This window comes from Fusarium mangiferae, assembly GCF_900044065.1.
Source record: "Fusarium mangiferae strain MRC7560 genome assembly, contig: FMAN_scaffold017, whole genome shotgun sequence".
NCBI lineage: Eukaryota > Fungi > Ascomycota > Sordariomycetes > Hypocreales > Nectriaceae > Fusarium > Fusarium mangiferae.
The window spans coordinates 197,417-215,260 of record NW_024573937.1 but is presented as its reverse complement, the minus strand read 5'-3'; the positions used below and the strand labels follow the sequence as shown (position 1 = coordinate 215,260).

Here is a 17,844-nt window from a genome sequence, read left to right as displayed (position 1 = left end):
GACAGAGCAAGAGACCATTGGAAACAAAAACGGTTGACGGCCTAACGGTCAATCGCCCGACAACACAAAGCGTCAACCCCAAAAAGGTCGACAATAACACTTATTGACACAAAATTAGCAACAGGCAGGCCAAAGCTCCAAGCACATCTTGATCGGGGTGCAATCAAGCCTCCCTCAGTCAGAAAGGTGTGACTGTTCTTTGTCTCCAGCCGCGACTTGGTAGGTCCGAAAAGAGGGGAAGCTCAATCAGTGTAAACAAAGAAGCTGGAAACACACGGTTGCGTGGAAATAGCAACTGTCAATCCGTTATTTGAGCCTCTTTGTTCAAAGGCAAATAACGAGGAATCACGAGAGGGCGACGGAAGGTCGTGACTGAAGTCGTTCATTATGGTATTGTAAAATGCTCCTTTGTCCAATTTCGGTCTGCGTATTGGATGCTGCAACACCAACCTGACGGACCGATGCGTCCAAAATCATCCAGAATGCTGCTTCACAAGTTCCTCGAGCTTATCTTGGAAGTCGGCGAAGTAGTTGATGGCCTGGATAATCTTACCTTCACTCGTACCGAAGCCACTCCTGGTGAAAGCCATTCTCCAGGAGCTTTCATCCCTAACCAGGACATTGTAGTCTGTCGTTTCCCAGCTCTTCTTTGCAAGGTCTTGCGCAAAGTATTCGCCCAGTTTGCCATTCCAGGTTGACAATTCAGCAGAAGCGAGGCCGTTGAGCAAATTGGGCGAAATAGTGACATGTTGGATTCCGGCAAGCTGCATCACTTCATCCACAGATGTCAATGATGCCGCCAACACTTGGGTGCGGAATGAATGACTAATGTAGTAGGCTTGTGCTTCGCGACAAAACTCAAAGGCTTTGTTCTCGTCAACGTATCTGCGATTGTTAGAATGGCGAGGGCCTTTAGCAAGTCAAACTAACCCGGCTTCAAAATGAACTTTGAGCTCATTGACGTATGGCGCGATGTAGGTACACTGGGCCTCGGCAGCTAACGCCGCTTGCTCCATGCAAAACATGGTGGTCGCAAGAGTCGCGATTCCTTTCATCTCAAGTGTTCGGCATGCCTGGAGACCCTCCCAAGTTGCGGGGATCTTAATGCACACCCTCTTCTCGTCGAAGTCCGGTGCCAGGTGTTTGAAGATATTGACAATACCTGTGTGGCTAGTGAGCGTGAGTAACAGAGATAAAAAACGGGAGACTCACGGTAGGCATCGCTAATGGTGCCGTTCGTTGAGTAGGACAGCTTTGGGTTGGTCTGAACATGCACGTAGCCTGTGACGTTAGGCACGATCAATAGTTGAAGTTTTACCATCTTGCCGGGTCAGTAAAGCTCCATTGCGTGGGTTTCCTGCTGCTGCCATACCAAGATCTGTACTACAAGCTCTTCAAATGTCGCGGAACCCTGCAACTCCTTCAGTGCCCCATGGGCACTTTGAATGGCCTCCTTGATCAGCGCATCGTGATGCAAAAGGGGTTCACCAGCAAGCGGTCTCGAAATCTCCGAGAATGCAATTGCCTGAAGGTCAGCACCGCTGGGAGACACGGGCATGGAGAGCTTGCTTACCTGGTTCGATGTGCAATCCACAAAGGGACCTAACTCATGAGCGACTATTATTGAGTCAGTAATTGAGGGCTGCGACATGTTTGTGACTCGTACCATTCGAATCAAGGGTATCACAGTCAACTCGGCTGGCCTGCCGAAGAGCGTCCAATAATGTCGTCATGTCAGCGATGTATCAATGCGATTGAGCTGCTGTCTTTGAAGAATTTCGCTGAGAATAAGGAGTCAATTATGATTTAAATAATATTCTTGTCAATTTTGACAATGTCTTGCTTTATCATCAAACTGATCGATGGAGTCGTTCTGCTCAAGTCAAGTCACCAAGCCGAGCTGACCCCCACCAGAGCTGGAGCATGAGGGAAACTCTGGCGGCCATTCGCTCGGCTTGGCTACCGGAAACGCTTGTTTCTCTTCTGTCATTCGGCTGCAATTACCACGTCGAGAATGGCGAGGCAAGAGGGGTTTCCCTTCTCCAGGCAGCACTATTTCCATCCCATTTCACTTGAATTGATGGGGTAGAAAACTTTCTACGCCAATGTAGAGACGATGCTGTGATCATGTGGTGGAAACGCGTGGGTCGAAGTGGCTCTCCTGCTCTCCCGTTGTGAACTTGCTGTGGAGAGAGGCGATTGAGTTACTACCGGCACTTGTCGGGTTTTCCACTCAGAAACGGTCCAAAGAATTTCGCGAGGCTTGAGATTGATCTTCATAAGATCAAACCTTGATGAGATAATGAGGATCGTAATGACTTTGATTGGGTTTAGCGGCGGTCAATAGGAATTCATGGATTTCGAATGACAGCGAACAACAGGTCGCGGGGTTCTTCTCCAATGGCATCTGCACGTGATAAATCACGTTTTCTTCCCCAGGATTCCCCAATTGGGTTATCCACTATTGCATCAAGAATCTGCTGCAGCATCACCAGTCGAACCACTCCCAGTCAGCTCCCAGCTCCCCCGTCACCGTTCAACCCGGCGTATCCAGCACCGCCATGAACCTAATCGCAACCTCCACGCCATAATGCGACCACCACGATGTCTCCTCCCCGCCGCGGAGAAGATCCTCCTCAACGCAGCCGCACCCGCCAGCCGACGGTGCATGTCCTCCGCCGCAGCCTTCCAGCCGCCTAGAATACTCGCTGCCGCTCCATGGAAGGGGTCTTCGTTTTTCCTCTCGAATAGATTGTTTGATAGATCGACATGTCTCGATTTTGTGATACTGCGGCGTGCCAATGGCATAAGATCCACGTCGGCTTCGGCGGCTACGATATCTTCTACGAATACTGCGCAGACGGAGCCGGAGCAGGAATTAGCACCGCATCGAAGACGACAGGCTCAACGGAGAGAGAAAGCTGCTGCTGAAGCCGCGGCCGCTGCAGCTCGAGGCGAAAAACCACTTCCTCCCGATGCTTCATCCCTCCTCGCTTCACACGCCGCTTCGCAAACGAGTTCTTTCCGCCGCTACCTCTCCGCATGTCTCTCCCTCTCGAAACCTCGATTAACAATGCTCGTCGTCCTTACCGCCATGGCTACTTACGCTTTATACCCCGTTCCCGAAATGCTGTCGCCGAGTACGACCGAGACACCGAGTTTGAGTCCTTTAACATTATTATTCCTTACAATCGGCACGACATTATGTTCCTCTAGCGCGAATGCTCTAAATATGCTTTATGAGCCTTCGACGGATGCCAAGATGACTCGAACTCGAAATCGACCGCTCGTACGAAAACTCATCTCTCAAAGAGCTGCGGTTCTGTTCGCAGTCTTGGCTGGGGCTTTGGGTACAGGCGCCTTGTACTTTGGCGTCAACCCCACTGTTTCCGGACTTGGGTTCGCCAATATTGTTATCTACGCTGGAATGTACACACCTCTCAAGGCTGTGACGGTTTTTAATACCTGGATTGGCGCGGTGGTTGGCGGTATTCCTCCTCTGATGGGCTGGGCTGCGGCTGCTGGCGAGACTGCTACAAAGGACGGTTCATGGCGTGAGCTTTTGTTCTCCCCCGACGGTTCATCCATTGGCGGCTGGGTCATGGCTGGTCTACTCTTCGCATGGCAATTCCCTCACTTTATGGCGCTCAGCTGGCCCATTCGCGAAGAGTACAAAAAGGCCGGTCTTCGGATGCTAGCATGGACAAATCCCGCACGAAACGGCCGAGTCGCTCTGCGTTACAGCTTTATCTTCATTCCCCTCTGTGTATCTCTCTGCGCTGCAGGAGTAACAGAGTGGTCCTTCGCAGTAACCAGCTTACCAATAAATGGCTGGCTCATAAAAGAAGCTGTGCGTTTCTGGCGGTTTGAGGGTCACCAAGGCAGCGCGAGAAGTCTTTTCTGGGCGAGTGTATGGCATCTTCCTGGCATTATGATCCTGGCATTGTTACACAAGAAAGGAATGTGGGGCAGAGTTTGGAGGAGTGTGTTTGGCGAAGAGGAGGGAGAGTGGGAGGAGGAAGAACTGGACGAGATGATAAGCATGGCTACGGAGAGTACCAATGGCCAGTCGCAGCACAATAAGCCTGTGCGGTGACATGTAGGATAACGAATGAATATGTAACAACAATTGTATCTGTGATGGGAAATAGATTTGTCGTATTCGGCTTTGTCAATTGTCAGAAACTCACTCATACATCATCGTTGTAGATTGTGCTAATAGCTAACCATCAAAGACAAAAGACTTCTTCATAGCGAATGCGTAAATAGATCGCAAAAGACAATGCGCTGCTAGATCCTCATGCACCTCATGTCGTGGTATCTCTATCTCTAGTTATACAAAGGAAATGTGCCATGATCATTCCCACTCCTCCTGACCACATTTTAACAAACTGACAAAGAAAGAATACTAATAAAAACATTAAGCAAGTAACACCCATTGAGCAAAATATCCTGCGTTATCGTCGTTATAACTGCCTTGAAAGCGCCAAACACCGCGTGAACCCTTGCTGCTCGCCATGCAGTATGCTAGATTATAAGGATTGACAAAAAGAATGGACGGCGAGGGTGGGTAGGGCCTCCGATGAGGCATTGTTGAGAAGTCGTGAAACAAACGTGTAAAAGAGAGAAGGGAGGGAGGTTTAAACACCTCTTCCTGGACGGTTAATAAGATTCCCAATGCCCATATCCGAACTCTGCGGTCGCTGCGTCATGTACTGCGGGCTGTTCCCCTGGCTGTGACCATGATGGCCGTAGGGATGACCCGCACTCGCCTGGGAGCTCACGCTCGAGGAGTATCCGTGGCCGCCGTAGCCTGGCGCATAGGCTCCGAGGCTGTACTGGACGGCAGCAGCCATGTGGTGAGGCTGGAGCTGCTGGAAGGACGTGTTGGCCGAGGCCACGACGGACGAGGCGGTGGTCTCGGGGCTGCTATAGGATGCGTCTAGTTCGTCAACCGGTGTCAGGCCCATGCCGGAGATGCCGCTGTCGTCGTCATACCCTGAGAGAGCGCCGGACTCGAGACGGTCGCGGCGGGCTGCGGCGCGGGCTGCGCTTTGCAGATTCTTGAGGCCATTCGACATGCACTGTAGAGTATGTTAGTACATGTTCTCACAAGAGGTGCAAAGACCGTGACTTGCCTTGGCTTCAACTACGTTCCACTTCTCGCCCGTTCGAGCTGCGAGACCACTCCAGATCTCCTTTCTCATAGCCATGTACTCCTTGGCCAGACGCTGAAGCTTGAGATTGTCCCAATCATCGGCACCCTTGCGTTCCAGCAATCGCTCATGACGCTTGCGGCAGGCATTGGGAGTCTTGGATGGAAAGTAATTCGACTGAATCTGTTGCCAGTTCAGGCCTTGCATCCTCGCAGTGAGGAGTTGCTGGTCATCTGCAGCTCCCCAGGCACCAGAGCTGGGCCGTTGTTGAACAGAGGCAGGGACAGAGACAGGCGGTGCGGAGGTTGTAGCGTAGGATTCGTATGTGGGTTGCTGAGGTTGTGATTGAAGAGGCATAGAAGAAGAAGCAGTGGTTCCCATGCCGTAGTAGTTGGGCATGGTCATGCGCTGCTGGTTGTATAGAGGAGACGGGGCGAGAGAGACTGGGATGCCCGCATTGTAGCGGTTCTGAGATGAGCTCGCAGCTCGAGAATGTTTCGGCATCATGGGGAAAGAGTAGTGGGGGTGTAGAAACGAGAAGTGAGGGGATTCACAAGGTGAATCCTGTAACAAGATTACGGATTAAGCGTAGAAAGAGGAATAGGTCCGGGTCAACCGGCCTGGTAATGCTTGATCGGTCTTGAAGATGACGGCCCAAAAAGAAAACGGATCCTCGTCCAAGCGAGAAGTCCAAGTGTAGTATAGTAGTAGACAGAGGGTCAAGGAAAACTAAAGCACGACGGGTCAAGAAGCGACAGATGAGATAGCGCCAAGATAGAACCACAACGAGAGAAGAAAGGAAATATTGAACCTAGGAAAGATGGAAAAGTGATGTTTTGTCTGAAGAATGGAGAACAGGTCCTTAGAAGGCCGGATATGAAGCAGCTTTAAGGTCTCGGGGAGAGGACAAAGACCAATCTCAAGGTGGGCGGCTCTGGGACTGAAACAAGATCCAGAGACAATGAAACAGCACATTCGTGTCTGAAAGAAGCAGTTTCTCATGAATGGGTTGCTGATATTGGCTCAGCAAAGCGGCTGTTTGGAAGAGCCATGGGCGGTTAAGGGAGTGGGCGGTTACAGTCGAGATGGAGATATCGTGGTGGAGAGACGTTCATCCGTACTACCAAGTTTGAGCAAGCGCCCTATGTCCCAGGGCGTGTATGTGCACAAGCAAGAGAAAAATGTTTAAGCTAGAAAGCTAAAAGCAGGAACACAGATCTTGAGAACCACCCGATTTGCATATGTGGATGATCCATGAGGGCGCCTGGGGAAATTACAACGGGGTTTCTGCATGGAGTGAGCGCAACACAAGCGCGGGAAGGAAAAACAAGACTAAGGGCGGAAAACAAGGTTGCGCATCATAGTTGCACCGGCAGATGAAACAAAGACACAAGCTGAGCGAAAGCATAGGGAGAGAGGGACGATACAAAGGGCTTGGTGTTGAGAAGACTCCAGAAATAAGGTAGTGTGGATATGGAGGGGTCGTGTAATTGGCCACGGGTGTTGGAGGCGCGCGTTTAAAGTATTAGGCGACGCCTGTTAGTGGTTTAGTGTGTCTATTTTGGGAGGTCTGGGGATGTCTGATTGGGAGATGTACTGCCGCTTGGAGAGTGGGAGAGGAAGTACAAGATGGAAGAATGAGCGCTTGGAAGGGTCTTGAAAACGGTCGCTGGGCGTGGAGAGAGGCAGATGGCATGTTTCAGGTTGTTCTACAACAGATGACATTGTTGTTTTTTGCCTGTTTCTCAAATGTTGAAGGATGATAAGATAAGATGCTATTCTGATCCCGGTAGGAGGCTTGTCCCCTTCACTTCATCCGTGTTAGTCGTTTCCCACGATCATTCCAAGGTTAGCACCATAGATTCCACTAAGACAAGCGACGCTACCTTAGCTCCAGACTGCACCTAACACGGTTCAAAGCATTCATCTGATAGCAAAGTGAATTCACAACCGATATAGATCAAACCATGCATGATCTGCTGGGTTTCTCCCTTTTACATGTCTCATGTCTCAGCTTGATTGACACTATTCGACATTATCAGGTTGCTGGGGAAATAAAATTGGTGGCTGATTTATAGGGGGTCAGAATGCTGAACGACGTTGTCTGACTCAGTTGGGGCCGTAGGTAGGCAGCCCTCCAGCCTCATGAGGGGGACTTCCATCTATCAACTTGACTTTTCTCCAAAAGTCTCATCGGCACAATCGCGAGCGCGCAATGACTTTTGCGACGCGTCGGAGTCTTCGTCGCTCGCAGACAGTCGACCATGATGAACTCGCTGATACAAAAATTGGGTTAATCTCGATGCCTCCCTCCACTCAGCCAAAGCGTCGAGGACGACCGCCAAAGTCGTCAACATCCGTATTACGAGGACTTACTGGCTCCAAGCCTCGTGGACGACCGCCAAAGGCATTAACATCCGTATTACGCGGACTTACTGGCTCCAAACCTCGTGGACGACCGCCAAAGTCATTAACATCCTCATCGCGCGGAAAGCTCACTGGCTCCAAGCCTCGTGGACGGCCTCCTGGACGGCCTTCCAGCACTGCTCCTCACATAATGACCGACGTACGCATCGCACTGAAGCTGGGCTGGCGACTGCGGAAAGCCACGATGGGGAAGCGAGTCGGCGACGCCGCTCGATCGGTATACCTTCTTTCGCACCAGTGGCCGTGGGACTTGGTCGCAGGCTTCAAACCAAAGAGATGGAGCATCCCGGCTGTGGAGAATTTGAGGAAGCTCTTTAATATTATCTATCGAGTCTATCCAGCGGATGAGCATCAGAACGACTTTCGGTTTGTCAAGAATTATCTACGCGAATGCGCAATGAAGCGCGATCGACGGCGCCCGCAATTGAAGAACCGCGATGTCGAGGATGCATGCGATTATTTCGCCGACAGCGATTATGTCAGACGCGACGTTGTTCACACAGCAGCGACGCCGTCCAAACCCTCAATCGCCACTGTCATGCAAGAAGACGAGAATGGATACATAGACTTTATTGACTATGGCCATTATTTTGACGACGACGATGATGATGAAGAATATGTCGACATTGCTACTCCTGCAAAGCGATCACGAACACCCTCGTCGCCTGTGCTGAGCCCGAAGCGAGCAAGAACGGCGGAGCCTACCGAGCCACGCCAACAGACCATCACAGACATCACCAATTCATTGCAATCATTGCACGCCCAAAAGCAAAAAGAGCTCGAAGCGGTAACCAATTCACTGGACGAGATCGCAGCTTCAATCCAAGCAAATGAAGCAGCTCAAATAAACCACATCAACGAAAAAGTCGACAAATTGACCTTCGACGTGAAGGCCTACGAAACAACACGGGAGAAGATCCTCAAAGCTCGAAGCTGTTTGGAACAGCACTACGAAATAATGATGGTGGACGAAGACGATCTCGCAAAGAGACTACAGAGATACGCGTCAGACCTCAAAGAATGCGATAAATTAATTGCGCAGGCAGAGGCCGATGTTTACAAGGAGCTAGATCAGATTAAGCAGAGGGATGTTAACCTGGCAGATGAGGAGAAGAGGCTGGAAGGACGCGTGAAGGAGGTTCTGGAGGAGGTTAGACATTGCAGTGTTGTTGAGATGCTGATGAGGTTGGGGCCTGGCGGGATGGCGAAGTTATTGGGGACACTGGAGGGGAATGGTGTTGAGTTGGTTGAGATGGCGGAGAGTATTATGAATGAGGCTGGGGAATAGCATAACTCGTTTTATGCTTATAATGATGTGTATCTTGTGTTAGGGCTAATAATAATAGGTCTTTACTTATTATAATAAAATATTAAAGTTAATTTAATTACTTAAGTATTTAATTTATTAATATAATTTTTAATTTTAATATTTTATATTATAATAATTCTTAATAATTCTTTTTAAGTAATATAAATTAAATATAAAATAAATACTTTATTTTAAAATTAATTCTTAATTTTATTTATAAAACTACTTATTATATAATAAAAGGTCTAATCTTAAGATAACCCTAACTAGCCTGGCTAAACCTTAAGTAAACTTGGGTTATATATAATCTATAGCTACCTTCCTTAACTCTATATTAAACTTATACCTTATATTAATATAACCTTTTATTAAGGCCCTATTTTAATTAATATTTCCTAATAGATAGTAATAATTACTATTTTTAATTATTTAATTAATATCCCCCCTTTTATTAAAATTACCTAGCTTATAGCTAAAATTATAGATATTAAAAAAGAGACTTAAGTCTTATTTGCCTGCTAAATTAGCTAAACTAAAAGATAATACTTCCTATAACTTAATTCTAAAAAGCTTTTAATTAAACTATAACTAAAATATAGCTTTATCTATAACTAATAAAGCTATTAACTAAATACCTTTTTAAGCTAGTAGCTTTTATCTTTATTAAAGAAAGCTATTAATTAAGCCTCTTACCTTAACCTTTTAATTAGGTTATTAAAACTTAAATCTAGTCTATTAAGACTAACTTTTCTTTTCTTTTTTCTTTCTTTCTATTTGTTAAAATTAGCCTATAACGTTTCTTTAAGACTAACTTTAAGACCTTCTATTTTTAAAGGCTAATTTTAATATATTATTTTTTAACCCTTTAAGACTAACCTTCCTTCTTTTTATCTTGACTTTTCCTTCCTTTAAGATTAGCTATAGAATTAACTTTCTTTATAATAATACTATATAAAGACCTATAAGCTGCCTAGGCCTATAAAAAAGACTGCTAAGTCTATACATATAGTCTATATAATATACTCTTTCCTTTATAAAATTAACTCTTTAAGTATCTTTAAAAGCCCTATCTTAACTAGTAGATTTATTATTAAAGAAAGCTAATATTATAAAACCTTTACTAAAAAGAAAAGTTTTACAAGGCCTAATTTAAGTCTTTTAAGATTAATTTTTAAAATTATTAATAAGAAATATAATTAAATAAAATAGCTTTATAAAACTGACTTTATAACCTTTAATAGAAAAGGCAGTCTAAAAAGACTGAATTTAAAGACCTTTAAGCTAATCTTAAAGACCTTTATTAAAAGAAGCAGTTCTTATAGAGGGCTATTACCTATCTCTCTTTTAAAAGCTATAACTTAAAGGATAATATTAATAGTCTTTTTAACCTTATTAACTATTAGAAATATTAGCTATATAAAATAAGCCTTTTTTTTAGCTATTTTAAATAACCCTTTTTTTATAGCTTAATAAAATAAATTAGTCTTTTTAATTATCTTTAAAGACCCCCTTTTAATAGCCTATTAAAACAAATTAATCTTTTTAATTATTATAATTAACCCTCTTTTAGCTACTTAGTTAAATAGGCTTCTTTTTATAACTATCTTTAAAGACCTTAATTTTATAGCCTTTTATAATATAAAGGCCTCTTTATTATAACTATTTTTAATATTATCTCTTAAGATCTATTTTTTATAGCCTTAATTAATAAGGCTTAAGAATTAGCTATCTTTTAGGCCCTTAAAAAAGCCCCTATTATAGCTACCTTATAAGATAGGCTATTCCCCTTAATTGTCTTTATAGACCTCCTTTTTATAGTTTAATTTAATAAATCTAAAGAGACCTAAAGATAGGTCTCTTTTTCCCTAATCCCCCTAGATCTATTATATAATAGAAGGTTTAATCTTAAGATAACCCTAATTAGCCTAGCTAAACCTTAAGTAGACCTAGATTATATATAGTCTATAGCTACCTTCCTTAACTCTATATTAAACTTATACCTTATATTAATATAACCCCTTATTGAGACCCTATTTTAATTAATATTTCTTAATACTACTATTATAAATTATATAACTTAAATAAAATAAAATAATTATATAAATACTTAAAATTAAATAAATAAAAGCTTAATATTGCCTTATTAGCTTATTAAAGATTTAACTTAAATAAGGAATAGCCTTTAACTCTAATAGTGGCAGGCTTACAGTAGTTTAAGGCTAGCTATAGTGACTTATTTAAGTAGCTATAGTACCCCATATTGTATGTATACTTCTACTCTTGGATTTGCAAGTTCGGCGGCCTCCCAAACGATATCGTTTACTTTTTAAATAGATTCGGTTTAACTACATTAACTGAGAATGACAGCTACGTGCTGTCTTAACTAAAAGTAGGTTTGAGACCCAGCTGTCTATTTAAGCAAGACAGGCCTTTGGTGAGGTCTCCTCTTCGTATAAACTGGCATTCACATAAGGGCGTTTGTCAGCGCTCAGACATACTGTAGATAAGCTAGAAAGTTTAATTTTCCCGTCGGCTTTTTTTGTGTGTGTCTTATATAGGTTTTAATCCCTCATATGCAAAAGTCCTCTGCTGGATGTAACCATTTTCTATTTTGTTTGCATCTCAAGTTGTGCTAATCGGCATTTTGGCCTGGTCAGTCACAGCGGCCTATAGTCCGCTTTATAACAGCCTGAGACACAACCACGGTCCTAGACAAAACTAGCTCCACCTGTTCGGTACGAGCCGAGTCACGACTGCCTAGTCGGCTGGTTATGAAACATGGATTTCCCTGCGGCTCTTAGTACAAGCTGTAGCCTCTGTGCCAATCACAAGATGAAGGTACTGTAGCCATCCGGCCAGCTAAACATATCACTGACAAGTCTACTTGTGTTGACAGTGCAACGGCAAGAGAATAAAGTGCGCCCAGTATAAACTATATCGGTCTATACACCCTCGTTATAATGGGCGGCCTGTCGAACGATTCCATACACCAGAGAATGATGGTAGATCATGCAACACCGCTGCTGGCGACCAGATGCAGTTTCTACCCACTGCAAATAACCCTCTTCAGAAGGGCAGCCTCCCTCCGTCTAAGCTCAGCACGAATATAATACCTCAACCGCACTCTGTATCTGAGCATGAGGCCATCGCCTATTTTTTGCAAGAATACTCCGTTCAGCCGGGATCAGGGGGCTTCGGAGGGCATCTTGACACTCTGCAAGACATGTACGAATCATCTCATCGCGAGTCATGTCTTCAAAAGGCCACTCTTGCAACCGCTTACCTGTGTCTGTCACGCCACTATAAGTCATCTGCACTCTACTCCTTGGCTTACGAGTACCGTGGCGCTGCGCTGCGAGCTATTAACAGAGATTTAGCCTCGACATCAAGTAGCTTCAAGGACAAGACGCTCACATCGATAATGTTTATGGGCATGATGGAGGTTTGTCACACAATTTGTGGATATGCACCGAGATTGAGGTTAACATACGCTCTAGGACATCGATCCTCAAGGGGTCAGTAAGAAACCATACCATATGCTCGGCATTGCCAGAATTTACGAAGTCGCTGGCCATCGACTGCTTAACAACATCCACAAGAGGCAACTTGATGGATGGATCTTCTCAGAGTTGGTCAGTCGTTGTTTCCTAGGTACTGTGCCGTCCGACACTAACTATATGGCAGCAAATTCCATCGCTCAACGCTGACAAACCACTCGATTGTTTGACTGTTCCCGACACCGACTTAGAAACGGGCAACTTTTACATTCGCTTGGCACACATCGCCACACGTATTACTCACTTCTGTCGTCGTGCGAAGCAGCTCTCATCAGGCAGAGCACTGGAGGCATCAGAGCGCCAGACTCTACTACGGGATAAGCTCGTATCAGTCATGCAACAAGGAATGAGTATTCAATCGGAGTTGGTCGAATTGAAAGGCTCGCTGCCACCACAATGGAGCAACTGGCAGACAAAATATGAACAGCTAGCCAGTACTGTAAGCCCAGCACACATCTCGAGATGGATAGCTTGCCTGGGCTGTGGCTTTAACATGACTTTGATGCTGTTCTTCAATACCTTCTTATCATGTTGTCGTACCCTTGTGCGCATCGATTATCGCAACAAGCGACCAACGCTAGAGACGCGTTTAGCCGAAACGTCGATGCCGCTAGCAGCAGCACAATTAAAAAGACTGGTCGCTTCTATTTGCAAGGCTTTGCCGTACATGATGGGCGAGGTTGATGAAAGAGGGGCTCGACTCCCCATACCGCAGCCACAGGCTATCGTTGCTTATCGTCTCATCTGGCCACTTGCTGTTGTCATTGTCAGCCCACAAAGCACGCATGAACAAATTCAAGATTGCCGAGCAAGATTGAATTGGATCAGGGATCAGTATGGAATGAAGCTTGCCTCTGATGTTATAACCTTAGCAAAAGACCTAATGAATTAATATTAATATATTAAAAAGGTTAATTAAAGATTATTTAGGTAAAGTGAAAAAAAAGGCTAATATAACTAGTAAGAGGCAGTATTAGTATTACTTAATTAAAGCAGTAGTTATATTATTAAAGTAAATAACTATTATAAAATTATAATTTTTAAAATATAAATCTATTATAAAGGTATTATTATTTAAGTCTTTATATATAAACATAAAAGCTTTATAGCCTTTTAAGGCTAATAATATAAAAAGAAAAGATATTAAAATATATAATTAATTAATTTTGTATTTAAAAATAAATAAAATAATATTAATAAAAAAGTAATATTTTAAATTTAAAATATTATTTTTATAACTTATTAAAATACTTAAATTTTACTTAATAATTATTATTAAATTAAAGCTATATAACTATATAAATAAATAAATAAATACTTAATACTAAATATAAAAAAACTAACTATTTTTACTTACTGCAGTATCTCTAAGAATGCAGCACTTTCCAGATTTGGTCTGCACAGTACTATAGACACTATGTCTAACATTCAGCGTCACGCGCCAACAAAAGGCGCCCGCAAAATACTCCATAACGTCACCTACTTCTCTCTTCTCCCCCTCTATTCTCACCAAGGTTTGGGTGCTTCGCTCAGGCCTCTTTTCTCGTCACATGAGTCGGAGTCACATCTTCTTTTCTTTTTCCCAGACCGCTAGTGTCACTCACCAAATGATCGCCTCCTTCTTCCTCCAATAGCTACAAGCCAGTCTCGCACTGTACGGCTGGGCATGTCTCGGGAAGCAAATAAAACACGGATACCAACGCGCTAGCTGCCCGCGAATTCATAGTGTAAGACAGTAGTGTGTATATTATCAAAACAACCAAGACATTCCTGCCAATCTCGCTATATAGCGAATCATCAAACTCACCCGTATGATCGGCTCGTTCGAAACTCTATCGGCCCACTTTGTCACACTGTGTGTAATTGTCCAAATTCGACGTGAGATATTGCCTCTTTGGGTAATACTTTTAATGGTTTCTGATTTTTTGATTGGTTGATTTATCTGCTAATTAAGAGGCATCAAAATATTCGTTCGAGACGATATTGCTCCGTTTTTCTACACTGTTTTGGGCTTTGGACCTGGTCATCTGTCTCAAACCCCAGCGTCATGAGAGAATACCATTGGTGAAGAGAAAGTCTAGAATGCTATATTGATGTCATAGTTAGCTGATCACTAGCGTTGTGAGGGTTGCAGCCACTATCACGACCTCCTTTTTGACGCGTCTCGACAATGGTGGAGCTATATAGGAAGATGATATTACCCGTACTAACGCTCGAGTATAAATACCATCAACTCGCGATCGAAAATGGCCTTCTTGAGTAAGTCATCTATAGGTATCTCCGTCACATGCTGCACAACGTCTAATGCAAAAGCCAGTGATTCCTCCCGTCGTCGCCGTATCGGCAGACCCTACGGTAGTAAGGATTCATATGCGCCACGCATCAAGAGAGGACTGACATCTACAAGTACATCTGATGACGGAGCACCTGGGGAACCAAAGGTTCTATCAGATGAATGGATCAGATTGAAGCTGGACAAGAAAACCCCTCCTCCAGATCCTCGCTACGTCCTCGCAAGAGAAATCGAGATCATCTCGACCCAGTGGCCATGGGAATGGACTCAAGGTTTTGAGCCCGAGAAGTGGACTATCGCCATGATGCGGGACCTGCGGGATCTGATCAAGGGGTATCAGGGCAGGTTCAATCTTTACAACGATAAATGCCATCCTCTCAAGGTCGGTCTGATTCGCTCCGCGAGGGAGCGGGATAAGAACAATCCAAAGCTCAGCAGAGATGATCTGAGTAATGCCCTCGGGTATTACGAGCTTGATACAAAGAAAGAAAAGAAGCAACAGCAAGTGTCTGTGCCCTGCGAGAATACCGCCGCGATACCGATCGTGGTTGAGGATACGCCGCCGGAGATACCCCATGCTGTATCACGGGCTTCTCCGGCGCCGTCTTCCTCATCGGTCGTGTCCGACTACACGTCGGCGTCGCCTCCTGTTTCGAGGGCGTCGAGTGTCACGACGGTCACGGCGGATTCTCCTGGGGCTACACGTGCGGACTCATCATGCCCGACCGTCCACGAAGATCAAGTGGACGCKACGATGGAAGATGGCTCTATGTTTGTGGAAACAGTATCAGATTTTCCTGAATACAGGAGCTCCAGCGCCGATAAGGGAGAGGACTGCAAGTCCCCTAAACCAAAACCATCGCCGCATTCTGAAGGCATGGAGTCTGAACCTTCGGTGCAACCTCAAGCTGAGGAGTCTTCTGAAACTGTTGAACAGGCTGAATTTCACGTCAGAGAGTCTGTAGAGACAGAGATGCAAATCGACTCTGACGTGCCTGTCCACGAACCTGTTGCTGAGAACGCTACAGAATCAAACTCCAGCTCGGTAAGTATAACCTCTTTGAAAACTTAGAGTCAACACTTGCTTACTCGTCATCATAGCCACAATCACAAACAACTCCTTTACTCCCATCAACTCCTGAGGACATCATCAAAAGCCTAGAACTCCTAGAACTCCAAGAAAAATCAGAAGGAGAGAAACTCACACCTCTCCTCACAACCTCAAAAACCAAAGTACAAGCCGCAGAATCCGCCATGGCAGCTACACAAGGCCCCAACAAAAAAATCCAAGCCCTGTGCGAAAACTACAAGATCTTCCAGGCAAGGAAGGCAGAGATCGTCGACGGCCTGGAATTTCTCAAGGGAAACCTTGAACGACGAAACGTTCACCCAGAGTCAGACGAATACAGACGAACTCTGATGCACAACAACTCAAGGCTGCAGCATTGCGAGACCACCATATGCAATGTGCAGAAGGAAATCGAAGAGGAATTCAAAAAGGCGACAGATAGGGAGATTGAGATTAGGGGGCAGCTTGAGAAGGAGTATGCTGAGTTTGAGCAGCTGCAGAATAAGGAGAGGGGCATTTGCCGCAATGTGCAGTATTACAGCTTCATAGCCTCGCTGTTGAGGTTGGGTCCTTTGGGGCTGGATAGCTTGTTGTACAAACTGCGGTATGGCGGTGTTGATGTGGTTGGTGAAGTCAACAAGGTAAGTTATCTTGATCCGTCAAGGCATGAACAGTTTAACTAACTGAGATTATAGAACTCTCCTAATGCCGTGCTGGATCACGACATGACGACCTAAGTGTATAATAGTCAGATGATCTGACAATCAAAAGCGTGTATAGGCGCACTGGAGCGCGTATTGTGTTAATGTACTGGGATTTTCTCTTCTATATGGTTATGATCAACGGTTTGAGTGTGTTTGGGTGCTGTTATTGAATGGAGCGAGCGTTGCAAGACCTCATGGCTGAAAAGCCAGCCGATACCACATGTGTTTTGGAAAATACCATTCTTAATTTCTCTTCTTCTCAAATGATTGAGCGTCTGCGTGGTGGGCTGTGAAGTAATATTGTCGGTGTTATTATGAGCGGGTTAAGGTTCACGTCTTATGAGGTTGACGATGTTTCATGGCGGTTACGAAAGGGATGACGTAGCGACGTTTGAGAAATCAGAGGTTGAAACGAGTTTCAGACAGCTCAGGTCATTGCGGGTCAACTGTTGCTAATTCTTGGCAGTCCTGTGGCTCAAAGGTTTATTAAATGCTTAGAGGGTCAGAATATACCATAGAGCTTTGTGATTATGCACCTGGTTACCGAGTATTAAATCGGATTTCCCATAAGCAATCCACCACCTCTTATGACTCCATCTCTCAAGAGCCCACTGTTGTTGAAGAGCCGCTAGGGTCTGGTTCGCCAGCGCCCGTAGGGTAGGCATCAATCTAATGACTCCGCCAAGACAACAAAACACCATCTTCAAAAAGCAGACCAATTAATCGCATCGCATCCCAGTCTTGTTCAACTGCGATGATAAGGCTGACCAGATTCTTCAACACCCTTCATCTACCTAAACTCCACTTACAGGCAGCTCGTGATGTTCTGGAGCGGGGTTGTCGTAGCAAAACACGCCTCCTGCTGCTGCAATCAGCAAGGATCCGATGCAAGTTACCCGAATGGCTTCGATGGTTCTGTAAAAAGAGGCAAACCCTGGGCCACTAGTATTTTCTACGGGGACAGTAATGGTAGGGCACAGTGGCTGTTGATGCAGGTCCGTTGGTCAGCTGCATTAACGGTTGCCTCTTTGGATGGAACGGCAAAGGGTGACAGAAACCCAAGTCTAGAGGAGTTAAGATATTTATATAATTTATCTAATTATTGTATCAAATAAGTAGAATTAGATAATAAGAAAACTAAAAGAAGAAAGTATCTTCTAGATTACCTTTTTTCTCAAGAAATCTATGCAATAGTCCTCAAATTGTAAAATCTTTGACAAGCCTCAGGGTAGATCGGCGGTTTCTTTTGTCACCTCAGGGGTCAATTCACCGTGATGCATCGCCTTATGCAGGTGAGACTTGTTGGCCAACGACTACGTCAAAAGAGGC

The 17,844-nt window shown here is 44.8% G+C and overlaps 6 protein-coding genes across 6 annotated transcripts; 4 read left to right on the top strand and 2 right to left on the bottom strand.

The window, feature by feature from the left end:
• Positions 1 to 473: 473 nt before the first annotated feature.
• FMAN_03936 (uncharacterized protein) lies at positions 474 to 1,733 on the bottom strand (the record flags this gene model as incomplete). The annotated part of the gene is made up of 6 exons (XM_041824148.1): positions 474 to 885; positions 931 to 1,162; positions 1,213 to 1,321; positions 1,373 to 1,525; positions 1,574 to 1,617; positions 1,667 to 1,733. The coding sequence occupies 6 exons, from the start codon at positions 1,731 to 1,733 to the stop codon at positions 474 to 476; spliced, it is 1,017 nt and encodes a 338-aa protein (XP_041689658.1).
• An 857-nt stretch (positions 1,734 to 2,590) lies between these two features.
• Positions 2,591 to 4,096, top strand: FMAN_03937 (uncharacterized protein; the record flags this gene model as incomplete). The annotated part of the gene is made up of 1 exon (XM_041824147.1): positions 2,591 to 4,096. The coding sequence occupies one exon, from the start codon at positions 2,591 to 2,593 to the stop codon at positions 4,094 to 4,096; it is 1,506 nt and encodes a 501-aa protein (XP_041689657.1).
• Positions 4,097 to 4,640: 544 nt separating this feature from the next.
• FMAN_03938 (uncharacterized protein) lies at positions 4,641 to 5,660 on the bottom strand (the record flags this gene model as incomplete). Its single annotated transcript, XM_041824146.1, has 2 exons — positions 4,641 to 5,084; positions 5,139 to 5,660. 2 exons carry the CDS (start codon positions 5,658 to 5,660, stop codon positions 4,641 to 4,643), a joined length of 966 nt encoding a protein of 321 aa, XP_041689656.1.
• A 1,711-nt stretch (positions 5,661 to 7,371) lies between these two features.
• Positions 7,372 to 8,871, top strand: FMAN_03939 (uncharacterized protein; the record flags this gene model as incomplete). Its single annotated transcript, XM_041824145.1, has 1 exon — positions 7,372 to 8,871. The coding sequence occupies one exon, from the start codon at positions 7,372 to 7,374 to the stop codon at positions 8,869 to 8,871; it is 1,500 nt and encodes a 499-aa protein (XP_041689655.1).
• Positions 8,872 to 11,926: 3,055 nt separating this feature from the next.
• Positions 11,927 to 13,341, top strand: FMAN_03940 (uncharacterized protein; the record flags this gene model as incomplete). The annotated part of the gene is made up of 3 exons (XM_041824143.1): positions 11,927 to 12,334; positions 12,390 to 12,524; positions 12,577 to 13,341. The coding sequence occupies 3 exons, from the start codon at positions 11,927 to 11,929 to the stop codon at positions 13,339 to 13,341; spliced, it is 1,308 nt and encodes a 435-aa protein (XP_041689654.1).
• Positions 13,342 to 14,640: 1,299 nt separating this feature from the next.
• On the top strand, positions 14,641 to 16,548 carry FMAN_03941 (uncharacterized protein; the record flags this gene model as incomplete). The annotated part of the gene is made up of 4 exons (XM_041824142.1): positions 14,641 to 14,708; positions 14,767 to 15,787; positions 15,844 to 16,452; positions 16,507 to 16,548. 4 exons carry the CDS (start codon positions 14,641 to 14,643, stop codon positions 16,546 to 16,548), a joined length of 1,740 nt encoding a protein of 579 aa, XP_041689653.1.
• Positions 16,549 to 17,844: the final 1,296 nt, after the last annotated feature.